General features: G+C 37.0%; 1 protein-coding gene across 1 annotated transcript in view; it reads left to right on the forward strand.

The window, feature by feature from the left end:
* The window catches only part of LOC104468920 (proprotein convertase subtilisin/kexin type 5-like), a gene marked incomplete at its 5' end in the record, with an annotated part of 89,688 nt that extends 73,802 nt beyond the window's left edge, over positions 1 to 15,886 (forward strand). Inside the window, 9 exon segments of the mRNA XM_010083210.1 lie at positions 5,826 to 5,910; positions 5,912 to 5,955; positions 6,648 to 6,750; positions 7,300 to 7,493; positions 8,970 to 9,054; positions 11,712 to 11,809; positions 12,473 to 12,602; positions 14,089 to 14,204; positions 15,699 to 15,886. Of these exon segments, the coding sequence (XP_010081512.1) occupies positions 5,826 to 5,910; positions 5,912 to 5,955; positions 6,648 to 6,750; positions 7,300 to 7,493; positions 8,970 to 9,054; positions 11,712 to 11,809; positions 12,473 to 12,602; positions 14,089 to 14,204; positions 15,699 to 15,814 (971 nt within the window).
* Between the last annotated feature and the right edge of the window lie 443 nt (positions 15,887 to 16,329).

Raw genomic sequence — 16,329 nt, forward strand, 5'->3', positions numbered from 1 at the left:
ATATAGTCCTTCTTTCAGAGCACCCCATCAAAGTGGAAACCCTTTAATAAAAATAATCAATGGTGAAATAGCACTTAAATAAATAATCTAGATTAAAACATGTTAGAGAGATGAATAATACATACGTATTGGAAATAATTTATCACTACATCTAAATTAACACTTACTCTGACTGGACAGTATGTCAAAATTCAATAGTATTACATTGGAAGTGACAAATCTAGTTGATTACTGCTTTCAGATAGATAAAAATTAATTATAAGAATTGTGCTAATAAATATATTTGGGACTGCAATGACATTATGAATAGAATTAGTTTTTAATTCAGTGAAATAAAAGACATTCCATCTCAGGCAGCTAAGTAAACTCACAAAGCAGTCAGAGTTTTCTAAGTGATTTGCTAAAAATCAATTCTGAATTTTAAGACACAGATGTTAACTTAAAGTACTTGAAGCTCTAAAAAAATATCTTTGCTAACTTAACAGTAGGAGATTTTCACCTATGTTTGTTTCTGAACTGGCAGGTTATCAGAAGTCATTAAAAATATTCAAATGAGCCTCACTAAATACTTCTATTGTTTCTACTACATGAAAAGGCACACATAAAGAAACATTGACTAAAATGCTAATGGCAGTGCTTAAAAGCTTTGAGTTTAAAATGAGAAAGGCTAGCGTGATAGGGCATGTCCCTGTAGTTGATTATTCTGGAACAATGTTAATTGTTTCAATTCTCCTTTGTCCAAGAAGGGCCCATTAATGTTTCTGCCAGCAGACACAGAGGTTGACTACTTTTTGTTCCTCTTGGTTGAAATTCGGTTTGTTAAATTAGTTCAGATTGGAATGAAGGCTATGTGCAGTTCATCTGTTCAAGGTAAATGTGCCTTTCTGGGAGGCCAGCTGGTCCAGTCACTCCTGCAGCTTATGGACTGTTTCGATCATGACTTAGAACAAGCAAGGGCACAGGAGGAATTCTAACATGTGAACATGGAATTGTCCAGTCTCCTTCTTCAAGCAGTGCCTAGACCAAACTCAGCTGGGTTTATACATTTTACTGTGGACGAAAATGAACTCTCTCATTTCAAAATTATGTCAGAATTGAAGTGCTGATTTTATGCTAATTTTCTGTGTAAAAAATCTAACACACAGGTCAGCCTCACTCAACTGCTGTTGAAATTGACGGAATTGAATGACAATTTTGGTTCTTTATTTCTGCTCTTCTTTAGCTGAGTTATGTTACTTTTTAATGCAGCAGATTGCCAGATAGCCAATCTCTCTGCTTTTTAAGAAAGTTTCTCTGCCTGTCTGGCCATCACATCTTATTATCTTATTACCTGTCTCAGTTGTTTACATAACCTGATGAATTTGATTTTAGGATGCGAAAACAGCAGTAATAAGGCAAAATTTTTGAAACCTGTTATGAAATATGAGGCAAATAAGTCCCTATTGAAGACCAAGAAAATCAGTGTGATTTTCAAAATTGCTAAGCAGCGAACATTTTATTAAAGTCTGTGGTAACTCTAGGGTGGCCAGTGTTATTTAAATGTCAGCTGTATACTCAAGTGGTTAACTTTAAATATAGCATTTTGAAAATCTTGATTGTCATCCTCTAGAGCTCTGGAAGGAAAAACCAGCTAGAGTTTCAATTTTCAGTTAATTTTATCTGCACTGATCACTTCTCACCATGAGTTGCCGTGGTGAAAAGCTCTTAGCTAAGTGATGTTAATTGCACCAGTAAATGAAGAGCAATATTTCTAGCACGCTAAAAAGGGGTATTCATTGAATGTATCTGGAAAAGCTGCCATAGACTCTGAGCAGAACTGTTCAAGGATTCTGGGGAATGTTTGGTATTTAGGGTGGGTTTTTTTAAGTTTCAATCCTTTAGAATTTCATAGAGGAGAGGTGTTAAACAGCAACGAAGTAATTTATTTTTAATCAGGTTACTGAAAAGAGACAAAAATCATAGAATCATAGAATCATAGAAATCAGAAAAATCAGTTATTTTCAACTCCATCTTGCACTTGTTATTCTTGATGCAGCCAGGAACATCTCTGGCTTGAAGGACAAGTTAGGGCAGTTCTTCACCACTGTGTGTACAGGAACCCAGTGGTTCATACCCAGCAGGCATGAAGGAAAGCTATAGTGCAACACATTTCAGCTGTTCCCCTCTTCTGTCTTCCCTGGCATGCTCCCTGTACTAAAGGCTAGAAAAGAGGTAGCATAGAGCCATTTTGCAAACTTTTCATCCAGGCTGTTCTCCAGACATCTTTTACAGCCCTTTTATGCCACCAGGACAGTGACCAGCTACATTTCCAGCTTTATACTTTATTGCTTCACACTCCTGTTTTACATATGTAGTTGTACAGGTCTTACTGATTTCCTGGTTTCAATACTCTATATATACACTCTTTTCAGTGCTACACTGGCTAATCTCATGGGACTGATACCTTTGCTCTGTGAGGACTAAAGCCTAAAGACACAACTCTGGAAGAAAAGGGGCGTAAGGCCAGGGGATGTAGAGAAAGTAGACCTGCCCAACCAAGGCTTGTGGAGAAGGTGATACACTGAAGGAATCCTGCTGGAGAGCTTACCCTTTATTTCTTTTTAACTGCAATCTTGGTTCATTGCATACTGTTTAGTAATATGTCCCCCAACTTTCTAGAGCAGTGGTTACCCTGTGATGGATGCTGTCCAGTAACACTTCTCTTCAGAAAGAAGTGCCTGACATATATCAGTGGTGGATAAACTCAGCTGTTTAGGCATGTTGGAGTCAGTCTCTGCACTGAGCAGAACATGAAATAAACAAAAGGTGCTTAAACAGAATTTATAGTGCCTCTCCAGTTTATCACTGTAGCCTGCAGTTTATCACACTGGTATCACCATCATGCCTGTTTCTTGTTTCTGTTGTGCTCGTGTCTTTCTTTAACTATTGAAAGGTCTTATAATTAAGAGCTGCAGTTTTCCTGTAATCAAATTGAGAACAAAGAGCCAACATGTCATCATATCCCTGCGTTGGCAGGTAATGCCACATCTGTTACGCGTAAAGAAATGCAGGGTCCGGTTCATAAAAGTAGTGCATGTGATTTCTGCATTTAATTCTGTAAAGTTTATGGAGGTGGACATGTGCTTGCTGTGAAACACTGTGATATACCCCTTCTCCTATACATACAAAATGGGACCTCTGTTAAATGCTAAATACAAGCAGGGTAAAGGATTATTCTGGCCAAACTAAGTGATGAAATCAGCCAAAAATGGGGAAAGAAAGATTTTGGCTTAAATGTGCATGCTCTGTTTATTCATTATAAAAGTGTGTGTACGTATATATACTTAGTTACTGAAATATTTTCATTGTGCAAATTAAACCTGCCTTGAGGCAGACTTCATTTATTTACAGGCAAGTCACATGAATTTTTTTCCCCATTTATTTACTGAACCATTCTTAAAAGGAAACTAATCTCCTGAGAGACACTACATTATTCCACTCACTTGTCTTTGCATTAGGTATACATTCAAAGCACCAATCCTTCCTGTAATAATAATGTTAGTACAAGAGTTTCCATGTGTGTAACTCATGTGTAACAGCCATGATACACTGTTTCTGAGGACCATCTTTACCTGTGGTTATTTTTAGTGGTTCCTTGCAAATACTTTTTTCTAGTATTCAGTATTTTTGACAGTGTTCTGGAATAAAATCAGCCCTTGGAAAGTTTAATGATCTTTAGAGCATAATAATGAGAAGGATGAAAAGGTCTGAATAACTTAGCAAAACTCACACTTTTTGATTGCGTCCAATGTATTTTGATCCATATGCTGTAGAACTGGTTTAAAACACAAAAAGGATGGAGAATGCGGAGAGGCTGTAGCTTTGAAAAGGTTGCAGACATCATGCATATCTGGTTAAAAAGAAAAGTGCCTTTAAGGACCTAGCTGAATCACTGTAAAGAACATTGAGAGGTAACTTGATCCCCATGTGTCTAAAAAAAACGTGATTTGGTCTTTTTAATCTAAAGAGCTACATGGCTGTGAGATAGAGGTAGGAAAAAACAAATTGAAAATAAGGTGCATGCAGTTTTACAGCCAAGATAATTAGTCAGTAGTTAGGCAGCAGGTATGATAGACTCTTCATCAGTTAACATTTTAAATCAGGACTGAATCTCTCTTTTTATAGGGTAGTGTTTTCTTTAGCTGTGAAAAGTTGGAAGCTACTGTGTGAAACAACTGTCGTGTCTTGCCTATAGTTTCTTCTCAAAAACTGAGTACAGAGCAGAGAAGGTTTAATATGAAGTCCAGAATTTTCTGTCCCAGAAAGCTTAAATTAGGTTGGCAAGAGACAGAGAGATAACAGAGATCCTCATCTCTAACCCCAGTATAAATGATTTAAAAGAATTTGGCTATCATCTGTCAGGTAGTGGTTTTGCTTATTGTTGCTTACTGATTGATAAAAGCAGAGAGATAATGTATTGTCTTGGTCATGTCAGTGGAGGAAACCAGATGACACTGGGAAAAATACAGAAAATCACTTATTAATGTCAAAGTAATTTGCTTGCATAGGTTGAAAAAGTACAACTGAACAATATGAAAGCTGAGATTATTGAGTGTCATTAAAATGAAAGAAGAGGAAGATTGCTTTAACTTAATTTTACATGAAGTGTACTAAGTGATTTTCTTGAGAAGAGGCATACCTGGATTACATTTATTTTTACAGAATCGTTCTAAGGGAAGAGTATTTTAACCACAGAGCAGCCTCCAAAACACGATCTTTCAAATTCAGATACTCCTGGCTCCTCTGCTTCCTTTTTCTTCTGATGAGAATTTGACATTTACAACTAGCCACTCCACCATATAAACATATTCAAGAGAATAGGATAAGACTAAACTTGTGTTACATCTTTTCAAGCAGGGTTGTTTTTTATGCATCGTTATTTTAGGCATTGTTTCAGGCTCTTTTACAGAATTAATTCACCGGGTAGTATAGATAGAAAGGTGGGGACTGGAATTTCACACTTTGTGTCCCAACAGCCTGAACTGATGAGTTGATATACATTTATCTATTTATTCTTCCACAAAAAAACTTGCCAAAAAGTCAGATAATGCTTCAGGCAGGCAAACAATTTTTTCTTTCTTCACTCAAGTACTGAGAGGATAGAATTATTAGTGATGAACACAGACAATGCAGTGATATACATGACAAATAACTAGGGCAAATAAATAAGAAATTATGCTTGTTTGAGAGGGGACACTGATGTCCTATGATGGAGATTTTAAAATAAGTTGTTTTCTGTTCATCAAGGTGTTTTCTGCAAGCCAACAAAAAGTACTTTTGAGTAATAAACAAAATGTAACAGCTTTCTTAAATCAGAATTCTGAATACAGCTAATTAGATAAGAGATCTCAAATCATAATTAATTATTATTTGGATAATAATCCTAATAATAATCCAGATAATTATCTGGGTAATTAATGTTCTGAGGAAAAGTGAAATACAGAGCAAAAATTCCTTGTTGAGTACCATATACATTTTCCAAATGACTGTGTGGCCAAAGGTTTTGTTGTTTATTGTTTATATTGAGTTCAACCCGTGGTGCAAACTTTTACTAGATCTGCAAGAGACTGGAGCACAATGAAAATACCAGGTAAAAATCTGTTGGAAGTATGCTTTCTCAATTTATAGTGAAGCAGTGATTGCACTATCTATATTAAACTGAAGACACTTATTTGTAAAGCAACATCTTCCATACCTACTCACAAAGTCATGTTTACAAGTGATATGTTTTTCTAAGACACAGAAAACAGAAGTGGTTTGTAAAACTAAATCTTAAATTCTTCTAGGCAAATTGAAAGAGTGGTCCTTAGTACTATATGGAACATCCATCCAGCCTTACTCACCAAGAAATGATTTTCCAAAAGTGGAAAGAGAAAGAAGACCCTACAGAAGATTATGGAACAGATGACTATTCAGGTACGTACATTCATTTATTCTGAATGTGCCTTTACTGGACACATAGTAAGTTGAAGGAGTGACATGAGCATCTACATATGTAAGATGTTCAGTGAACTAGATTCTTAAGATCAGAGCTGTTTGTTTTGTAATTTAAAGTTAGGTATTTTCATTTCATCCTTATGAGTTTGTAAGCATAGGGTTATGTATTTTTAAGCTACAGTTAGCATACTATGAAGAATGCACTGCTTTTCATATAAGTATATAAAAATATACATACATATATATGCACACATATATATATAAATGGAGAACGTTGTCTTCTACATCCGTGTTGTTTCTCACTGATCTCTGTAGAAGTTTTGCAACCTTTCCAATAGACTTTCTGTCACTGCAAAATAAATCAAGCTGGCAGTTTCCTACATGTAATCCATCATTAGGACCATCATGTAGATGGTTAGGGCTGATGAATATTAAGTATAGCTCCAGCAAGCAAACAGCAGGACAAAGTTCAATTTAGATGTTTCTGTTATTACAGTCCCTTGCCACAGCATGTCACCCTTTTTGGTGGAGCCAAATTACTATTTGGAATTCAAATCAAACAGGGAAACAGAGTAATTGCATTCTGCATTAAAATACTATGTTTTAAGGGGTGCTAAATACCAAATGAAAAGTTTTAATCCCTTCCCCCTTGTATTATGGTTTTATTACAGGTCCGTGCAATGCGGAATGCAGTAAAGTAGGGTGTGATGGGCCAGGACCAGATCATTGTACTGATTGTCTGCACTACTACTACAAATCTAAGAACAACACACGGTAAGACTGAGAGAAAAAATCTTTACTACATAGATTTCTTAGTGTGTATCTTAACTTCCTTTTCTCTTGTCTTTGCTGCAGTCATGGATAATTCATTTTCCACTGAATTTGACAAATATTTTTAGGAGAAAAAAAAAATAGCTAATCTGAATTTGAACTACAGACTTCAAACACCCTTCTCTGATTATTTCCACATCTCTTGATTATTTTTTCACAAGAGGCTATATATATATGTATATATAAAATTGTGATAGCTGCTACAGGTTCTGTGATTGAGTTTGAACAAGATAGGAAGAAATGGAGATGGTCAAAAATGATACTGTATGACTGTCTGACAAGGCATTTGCCAGTGAGCGTATGCTATAGGGGAATAAATGGAAGAGAAGAGCCAGCTTGATACAATGCTTTGGAGGGTTATATCTTAGTAAAGACATGATCATGAAAAAGCAGCAATGCTGAGAAATACTTCTGCTTTGCAGTCATGGTCCAGGAATGTGGTGGCAGGTTATTTCATTAACGACTCTGCCTTCTCTTCCCTGCTGTCTGCAGGATCTGTGTTTCGACCTGCCCACCTGGTCACTACAATGCAGACAAGAAACGCTGTAAAAAATGCTCACCCAATTGTGAAACCTGTGTTGGAGGCCATAGTGACCAGTGCATGACCTGTAAATCTGGCTACTACCTGAATGAAGTAACCAATAGCTGTATTACCAACTGCCCTGATGGGTTTTACCTGGATAAGAGTTAGTATTTTTTGTTGTTTCTTTATTGTGGGCTACAGAATTTGATTTGGGGAGGTTGCTGGAATACTTACAAGCAGGAAAAGTGTATGTTGATGCATCTATCTCTTATCCTATTCCTTTTATTAAATTGTTGCCAAGTGTGATCAAGAATCTCCTCAAAAATCTTCCTTCATTTTAAAAACCATGCTTGGTGGCAAGATGTCTTTTCTGCTTGTGGCTGGGAGTAACAATAGCAGAATGAGGGCAGTTCAAGAGCAAGTCACCTGCAGGACAGAGCAGTTTATCACTACTGCAGAAAGGACAGGCAGCACCCACATTCTGAACATGAGACATTCCCCCAAATTTGGATGATACGGCACCAGATAGAGAGCTGAGGAATCCACCCTGGCCACTGAACTGGAGCTCTAAGAAAAATAGGCTTCTCAGATGTAAGACATGATTGCAGTTAATCAGAGATTAATTAGAGACCTACCTACCAGCAGTGATCTGATGACCCAGGAGCAGTAACTCTCTGCTATGTGAGATACCTGCCTTCAGTTTCCTCCTGTGATTGCCAAGTAGACTGCCCGTGTTTAGTTTCCAGCTTTAGTTAGAAAAAATACTTAGACATCTGTTCAAACATGTGCTTAAAACTGCAGTGACTTCAGTTGTCTTTAGATACATCCTTAGAAGATAAATATGTGCTCAGGAGTTTTGTTCATCTAGGTACCTAATCTTTTGCTTTCTGTGTCATGAAGCTGTGCGTTCGTTTTTGAGGGTTAGTAAAAACAGGTACTGCTCTAATTCTTTCATTTTTCACTGCATGAGAACTACAGTAAAGGAAATTTGTTTCCACCCAATTAATACAGATAGATTAAAATTTAGGATTAAATGGAAACATCGGGTTTTTCTTCTCAGAAAGGTACATAGCACTGCATCTCAAAAGGCAGCAAGTCTAAGGAGAAATAGACATCTGTAAAAGCAGGGAGCTCTTGAGATGAAAAGGCAGTTGTTGAGTAATTTATATGTTGACTTTGTTAAGATCAGACCTGTTCATGCAGGTGTGTCTTTAAGCACCAAATCAGGTAAGACAGGACAGGCTTCTTGCATGAGAAGTGTAAGAGGTAAATTGCAGGACAGTTTCTGGAGCACATGGCAGTCATTACTGCATGTCACTGCTATATGAAAAGACGATTTAAGTCCATATTATAAATAGTTAATGTAAACTTAAAATGTTTATGAAGATTTTTTAACAACCTCAAAGCGTATTTTTCTCAGGGTACAAGTATAACTTCAAATGTTAAGAAATAGATTAAAACATTTGATGTTTGATGGAAAAAGTTAATGCTAGGCAGAATTTAACTATTTTAGTCTAGCTTGCTGCTTACCTTCCTGATGTTGAGCTAGAAAGAAGTCATTTAGTAATATATCCATATAATTTTATTAAATATAACTGACCAAGGTTTTTTTGGGCTGTTTTGTTTTTTTCCTTTGTAGATAAGATTGTTTGCCGAAAATGTAGTGAAAACTGTAAGACATGTGTTGAATTCCAAATCTGCACAGAATGCAAACATGGCCTAAGGTAAGGAAATGATGGATGCCACTAAACACAATACCTGAAGAGCCTTAAAAGGCTGTGGATACACAATGAAGAACATCAGATAGCTATTTAACCTTGAGGGGCCCTCATTTAATGTATTCTATCACTGTTTATTATGTAATATAGTATTTTGTTGTGCTACTATGTGCCAGTTTGGCTAACAATGGGGTTTTAGAAGACCTTTGATTTCAGGTAAAATAAAAGCCACAGTCATGTGGAAAGCTGGTTTCTTCACATTTTTGACCTAGAGTGTGTCAGCCAAGGATTTTTTAAGAGGTAGAGCTGATGAATCACATTAATCTTTCTGATTCATTCCTATGATAGTTAGAAACTATTTTCTTATCTTTATTGTATTTCTTCGTACATCCAGTCATTCACTTATCTCAAGTATCTGAGGCTCAATTCTATTACAATGTAGCGTGCACATATTTTAAGAAGCAGTGGATATCGTTTCTTCATGGGAGACTTAAATCATTCTTGAAATGGGTAGATAATACGTACGAAGCATCTGTACACATTTCAGTCTCTTTTATGAATAAATGACCTTTTGATCCAAGCAGGAAAGGTCAAAAATCTTATAAAATTCATGATGCAATGTATGCTGGCTTTATGCCACAAAAAATATTAAGTCAGTATTCACTGTCTGTAGGGGTTCTTCTTGAAGAATACAAGTGTTCAGCGAATGTTTTAGCACTGAGGTTTTACCTTCCATCAAAGTGGATTTTCATCTCTTAGTAAAAGCTGAATGTTTTTTGTTTCTAGGATATCAACAGCTGGATTCCTTTACATTTTGTAAAAGAATTCTCATTTCTGTGTATTTATGTTGCATCTACATTTTGCAAGTGCCTGCACAATTTTTATTACGACTATCACTATTTTTTTTTAAAGTGACCCTTTGGAAAGGAAGTAGAATCCCATTGGAAGGAAAGAATGGGATCGAATCAAAACATTGGTCTATTTACACTCTCTGTGAAATAAGAGCATCTGCTTCCCTTTTAAAATGTTATTCACTTTGCAGTCCATGTTAAGATTTTGGAGAATTTTCTCAGACTCAGCATGACCTTCTGTGTAGCTGCAAAATCAAAGTAGTAAATTAGCAATTTAGAAGTTCATACGATGGTCAAATATGTCAGGAGACCAAAGATTACATAGATTTGTGACCTTATTGGACACAGTTGCTATAGAAAAGTTATGCCCACATTTTCTTTATTTCTCAGGAACTGAGTTTTCTTGACCATTAACTTAAACAGTAACTTGTAGCACCACTGAAGAAAGTAGACAAATCCATTCAGTGTGAGAAGAGAAAGAGAAATTGAAACACAAAAAAATCAAAATACTTTGTCATGTTTTCTTGGGCAATATTATCAAACTGAGACTGATTTTTGGTAATATTTAGAAAAAAGACCATCTGTGTTAGTGTAACAGATAAATGGAGCCTTGCAGGACATGCGTCTCATATTCTCCGTTTGTTCAAAACTTGCTGCGTTTTCTTGGCAGAGTTATCGATGGGCTGGGCCCTCAGTGGGACTTGGAAGACCTGGATTCCTGTTCTGATCCTCTTACTAGCCCATTATATAAACTTGGTCAAATTATTAGTTTTCCCATTTGTAAAAACATGATAATGCTAGTGCTACCTGCCTTGCAAAGCCCTTTGAGGTGTGTGCCTGAGGAAAATAACAAGAAAGCAGGGGTTGTTATGTTTGTTGAACTGCTAATTTTTTTCCTAAACTGGGACCATATACATTCTTGAAAATTTCCAGTGGTGCTGAGCACACATGACTTTGCGGGATCCAGCCTGTAAAACAGGGTTAGCACTCACTCAGGGTGGTAATCCCCAGAGCTGAAGAGCATTTTTAGAGTGTTGAATTTGATTAAAACTGAGGTTCCACAGAGGATGGCAAATATGGCAGATAAGTCCTAGCTTAAAAAAATGCCAAACTGCTGTAGGCACCTTATAACTTGAAAGCATAAACAGCGACTTAAAGCAAAGCAGGGAAACATGACTCTTTATGCTATTTTTTTCCTCTGCTACTCACTCTTTTGTGCCCTCCTTCAAAAGTGCCTGCAGGCAGAATACCTCTGACTGTAATCTTGACAAATCTCCCCAACCACAGGGGACTAGCATTCAGTTAGGAGCTTTCAAAGGAAGCTGCTACTGTAGAAAGAGATGGTGATTTCCTTCACTGTGAATCTGCTCTTAACCTGTGCTGTAGCATAGTATCAGGAGATACTGCTGGTCTTTCCAGAGAAGCATGAGATCTTGTTAACAAGTCTCTTAGCATTTTTTAAACACAGTGGTGCCGACCCTGTGCCAAATTCCTTGTGGGTAATTGCATTTTACATGCCTGAATTTTTAGTAGTCTGACATTGTTCATTTTTTTTCTGTCCCCTACTACTTCGTAGTATTTATAATGATTTTATAAACATCTTCTGTATTTCACCATGGGCAAAACTGCACTTCATTCTCACTTGAAGTGATTGCTGTCTCTAAATTTATGAAATATGACCAGTGAAGGAAGCTGGTGAATCCTAACGTATGGGTTGTTCTTTTATTAAAGGAGAACCACTGGTCTGTGAATGACCTTGTGCTCTGTTGCTGTTATCTGCCCAAACTGTGCTTTTTTCTTTTTTTACAATAGTTTGCATGGCACTAAATGTGCTATCCGTTGTGAAGAAGGAAAATACCATAATGGTAGAGAATGTGAACCATGCCACCGTTCCTGTGAGACATGTGCAGGTACCCCACTCACATTTATGTGCATCGTTTCCTTTCCTCTCTATTTTTAACTCTGATTTTATTCTACTCTATCACAGTTGCACTATCACATGATTGTTTACATGTAAAAACTTAATTCTCATTATAGTTCTTTAGTATATTTTAAATATAGCAGACCTTTCAGCTAACATGAAAATCAGAGTTTTCTGATTGAAATTGTGGATATACTCCTTTCTTTTTTTTCTTTTTTTTTCTCTTTTGTTTTTTCCTTTCTTGTCCTTCCTTCTTTCTTTTCCTTTTTCCTTTTTTCTTTTCGTTTTTTCTTTTTGCATTTTTCTTTTCTCCTTTCTCTTTTTTCTTTTTTTTTTTTTTTCCTCTCTTAGTAGATCTCATTCTGATTTCCAATAATGCCCTCCATTTTCTTTCTGGAATGAAATATTGACTGATAGATTTTGTGCAAGCTTCAGAACTACCAACAGCTATTTCCTTCAAAAAAAGATGTACTTAAATCATGTAATGCTGTTTCTTCTAACCATGCACCTTTATTGCTTGATGCTACGTTTGAAAGAAAGCTGGGCAGGTAAAACATAGTCTCTATAAGAGTTTGCTACAGTTAGAGATAGTGTCTGTTAGGCAATAAAAGGAACTAGCCACTAATATAATGTATCTTCTGTCTGGCTTAAGGTGCTGGGGTAGATGCCTGTATAAACTGCACACAGGGTTATTTTATGGAAGATGGAAGATGTGTCCAGTCTTGTAGTAGTGGTTATTATCTTGATCACTCTACTGAAAGCGGATACAAAAGCTGCAAAAGGTATGATCGGTGGCTAGTATATGTGTCTGATGTTTGGCAATGTATTAGCTATTACTGTGTTGAAAAAGATAATACTTATGAGAACAAAAAACAGTGCTGAACTCAAAAAATAGGAAGAACATATTGCATGCTAAGCAAATGAAGGAAAAGTAAGGTTTTTTATTTTAATCTGAGTTATATTCATGCAGGTCTTTTTTAAAAAGTGTTTAATGTTTTTTCTTGCATAAATATGCATCCCTCACTTTAAAAAAGCCTGTAGTGACAATCTAAGTAGATATGCATAGAAATGTGAAATCTACAAACCTGGCAGAGGATCAACATTTATCAGCAACAAACCAAAGTAGTCAAACTAGGCTTTTTTAATTGCAAGTTAATACTGTTCATAAGGACCATTTTAGGTGTTCAGCTGCATATTCACAAACATGGCACAAGTATATTTCCAGACTGCTGTCCAGAATAGTTCACCTGACTCACTGTACAGATTGGTGGATAAATCTTGGACAAGGCTGTGCTGTGCTGTGCTGTGCTGTGCTGTGCAAGGATGATCAGAGGGCTGGAGCACCTCCCATATGAGGACAGGCTGAGAGAGTTGCGGTTGTTCAGCCTGGAGAAGAGAAGGCTCCGGGGGGACCTTATTGTGGTCATACAGTACATGAAGGGGGGCTACAGGAGGGATGGGGAGGCACTCTTTATCAGGGTGTGCAGTGATAGGACAAGGGGTAACAGTTATAAGCTGAAAGAGGGTAGATTTAGATTAGATATTAGGACGAAATTCTTTACTGTGAGGATGGTTAGACACTGGAACAAGTTGCCCAGAGAAGCTGTGGATGCCCCATCCCTGGAGGTGTTCAAGGCCAGGCTGGATGAGGCTTTGAGCAACCTGGTCTAGTGGGAGGTGTCCCTGCCCATGGCAGGGGGGTTGGAACTTGATGATCTTTAAGGTCCTTTCCAACCCTAACCATTCTATGATTGTATGATTTTTTTCTAATCCATTCTTTGTTAAACAAATACCATTTGTTGCCTTTTGGAATCCTTTATTATTGACTCACTTTGAGTTCAGGGCAGGAAGGGAATCAGGTGTGTTACAGTTTTCCACACAAAAAAAAAAAATTTGATACATGATGAAAATATGATGTTGCCAGAAGGGTGATGAAAGGTCTGGGCAGCAGGTCAGTCTTCCTGTGTCTTTAGCTCATGCCTTGCTGGTGTATGTACACATGATCAGTTTAACGCTTTTATTGATTACTTCTGCATAGTTCCAAAATACTAGAATAATGCAGCTATTTAGTAAAAAAGTGTGAATTGAAAGTGCTTGGAAGAAAGAAGCAGGGCTGGGTTGGAGGGGAAGTTAATTATTTTTTATTGTTAATAGAGCAGCTAGTACCTCTAGAAACAGCTAACAAGCCCTTTGGAATACAGAAGAGGTCTCCTAGGAACTCTTGTATTTGGTGAGGCCATAAAACCAACTCCTGACATTGTCTTTCAGGTGTGATGCCAGCTGTTTGGATTGCAGTGGTCATGGAGACAGAAACTGTACGAGCTGTCCAAGCGGCTATAACCTAGACCATGGTGTCTGTGTAGTGGGAACAGTCTGCAAGGATGGTGAGTGCAGATCTCTGAAAAGATCTGGTTGACCACTGACAGCTTCTTCTTTTACATGAATTGGGTTGGTTTGGTCTTTTCTTTTATTTTCTTACAATCTTGATTTGAGGTCTACATTACTTCTTAATCTTTTCATGTTTATGAAAAGGAGAAAACTACATTTGCATGTATTAGAAAAATTAGTCACATCCACTTTACCCGAGTTTTCCTGAAATAGTTTTCCCCTCTGCCAACAACCTAATTTTACTTCCATATCTTTTTTTCAAAAGCCATTGCTTTCAAGAGATTTTTATATGGAGACCCTAGTGTGCTCAGTAGAATCACAGTTATCTATTTTACTACTTTAAACTGTGAAACTGATGGTAAGTAAAAAGGATTTTAAGTGCCTATGGTATTGCTTGAATTATATAAAAGGGTAATGAGAACAAAAGAATTCTGAAATAGGGAGCACCCAATTTATGGTGGAGATTTGAACTTCCTCCAAGTTCTTTGTGGCAACCAAGATAGCATTCTTACTGCATTTATTCACTAATATTCATTCCTTTCAAATGTCACAATTACAGACACTTAGGTAACATTGTGCTTCCCAAAAAAATGATACTATGTCAATTACTTGTAGATACAGCCCAAAAAATGCAACCCAGAAGTAAACAACACAAACAAAGCCCATTGTTAAGCCAGGTGGAAGACACTTAACATCAGATGTACAAAAAACTAACAATGACTCTTGGGTCCAGCTTATTTATGCCGGATTTCATAAGAGTTTTACCAAAGACCTAAAAACAAAAAAAAAAAACAACAAAAAAAAAAAAAGAAAGAAAGAAAAGGTGCTGGGTTGAATCTTGTTTCTGTGGACCTTTACAGCTCCTGTTGCAATTTATGCCTTCAAACTTTGCAGAGTATCCTGTCCATCATAAAGTTACATTACAGGTATGGGTAAACCAGTCATGAGACCTTTTCGCATCAGGACATTAGCACGTGTTTGCAACATTCTAGGGTAGCCAAGGAAAGTCTACAAGGGGGTTTTTTCCCGTTAATTTGTGAAGTGTAGAGGATCTCATTTCGTTGCCTGACAGTCAAGCACTGGTTACTAGTGTAACTCACTCTATAGGATTTGCATTTCTGTTGAGAGTGTTTTATTCTTTTTCTGTGGTTTGACTGGTTTATTCTTTTGATTCATAAAAATTGAGAACAAATTCCTTTGCTGTAAATATCACTGTTTTCTAATTATTCTCTTTCTAATCTTTTTTTCCTTTTCACAAATGGATACCAATCATTCCCTGTTGGACCACAAAATACTCTTCCTGAAAAAAAAAAAAATGCTGTTGACTGAAATTCCTTTTGATGGACCAAATTTCCTACTTGCTACCTGCTCCTGAATGGTCTCTTCAACCAAATCTGCCTGTCTGACCAATTAAACCTTCCTCCATTGTACACGCCATGCTCTCCAAATCTTCAACCTCCCCTCCTTCTCTTGCTGCTGCCCTCCGGAAGCCACGGAAGAGTCCTGGGCCGAGGGAGGATTCTGTATGCTGGTCAAAAAGAACAATCTCTGCCAGCGGAAAGTGCTTCAGCAATTGTGTTGCAGAACATGTACGCACAAGGGGTGAACTGACACTTCCCAGGATCCTCCTGTTCCTGTAGACTTATAGATTAATCCGTATTATTGAAAAAGGAAAAAAGATTTAAAAAAAAAAAAAGAAAAAAAAAAGAAAGCCACCTCTCTCTCTCCCCCCTCCCCTCTTTGTCTGGGGAGATAGTGAACTGTTTGTTGGAACTTAAATAGAAAAACTACAACACGCCTACCTTTCATAACTGGGTGTCTAGAGCTGAGCATCCAGGATCACAGAGTCAGTATTGTGTGACCAAAGCATTTGATGCCAAAATTAAGATTTAACTCATGATTTGATTTCCTGTCAACCTTAGGATTATTCCTGTTTTTTTGAAGGTCCTTTTTCTTCCCTTTTTTTCCTGCTTTTTTCCCCTTCAAGATGTTTAAAGAGTATTTCAAGAATACAACACAAGTTTACATGGATTAAAACTAAACAATACGAAAATGTTTGCATAAGTCTTTTTGTGCTATGTGTATTGACAGGGGGAACTTAAGTTCCTGAGGGGATCAGAA

Source organism: Pterocles gutturalis, unplaced genomic scaffold (assembly GCF_000699245.1).
Source record: "Pterocles gutturalis isolate BGI_N339 unplaced genomic scaffold, ASM69924v1 scaffold16505, whole genome shotgun sequence".
Taxonomy (NCBI): Eukaryota; Metazoa; Chordata; class Aves; order Pterocliformes; family Pteroclidae; genus Pterocles; species Pterocles gutturalis.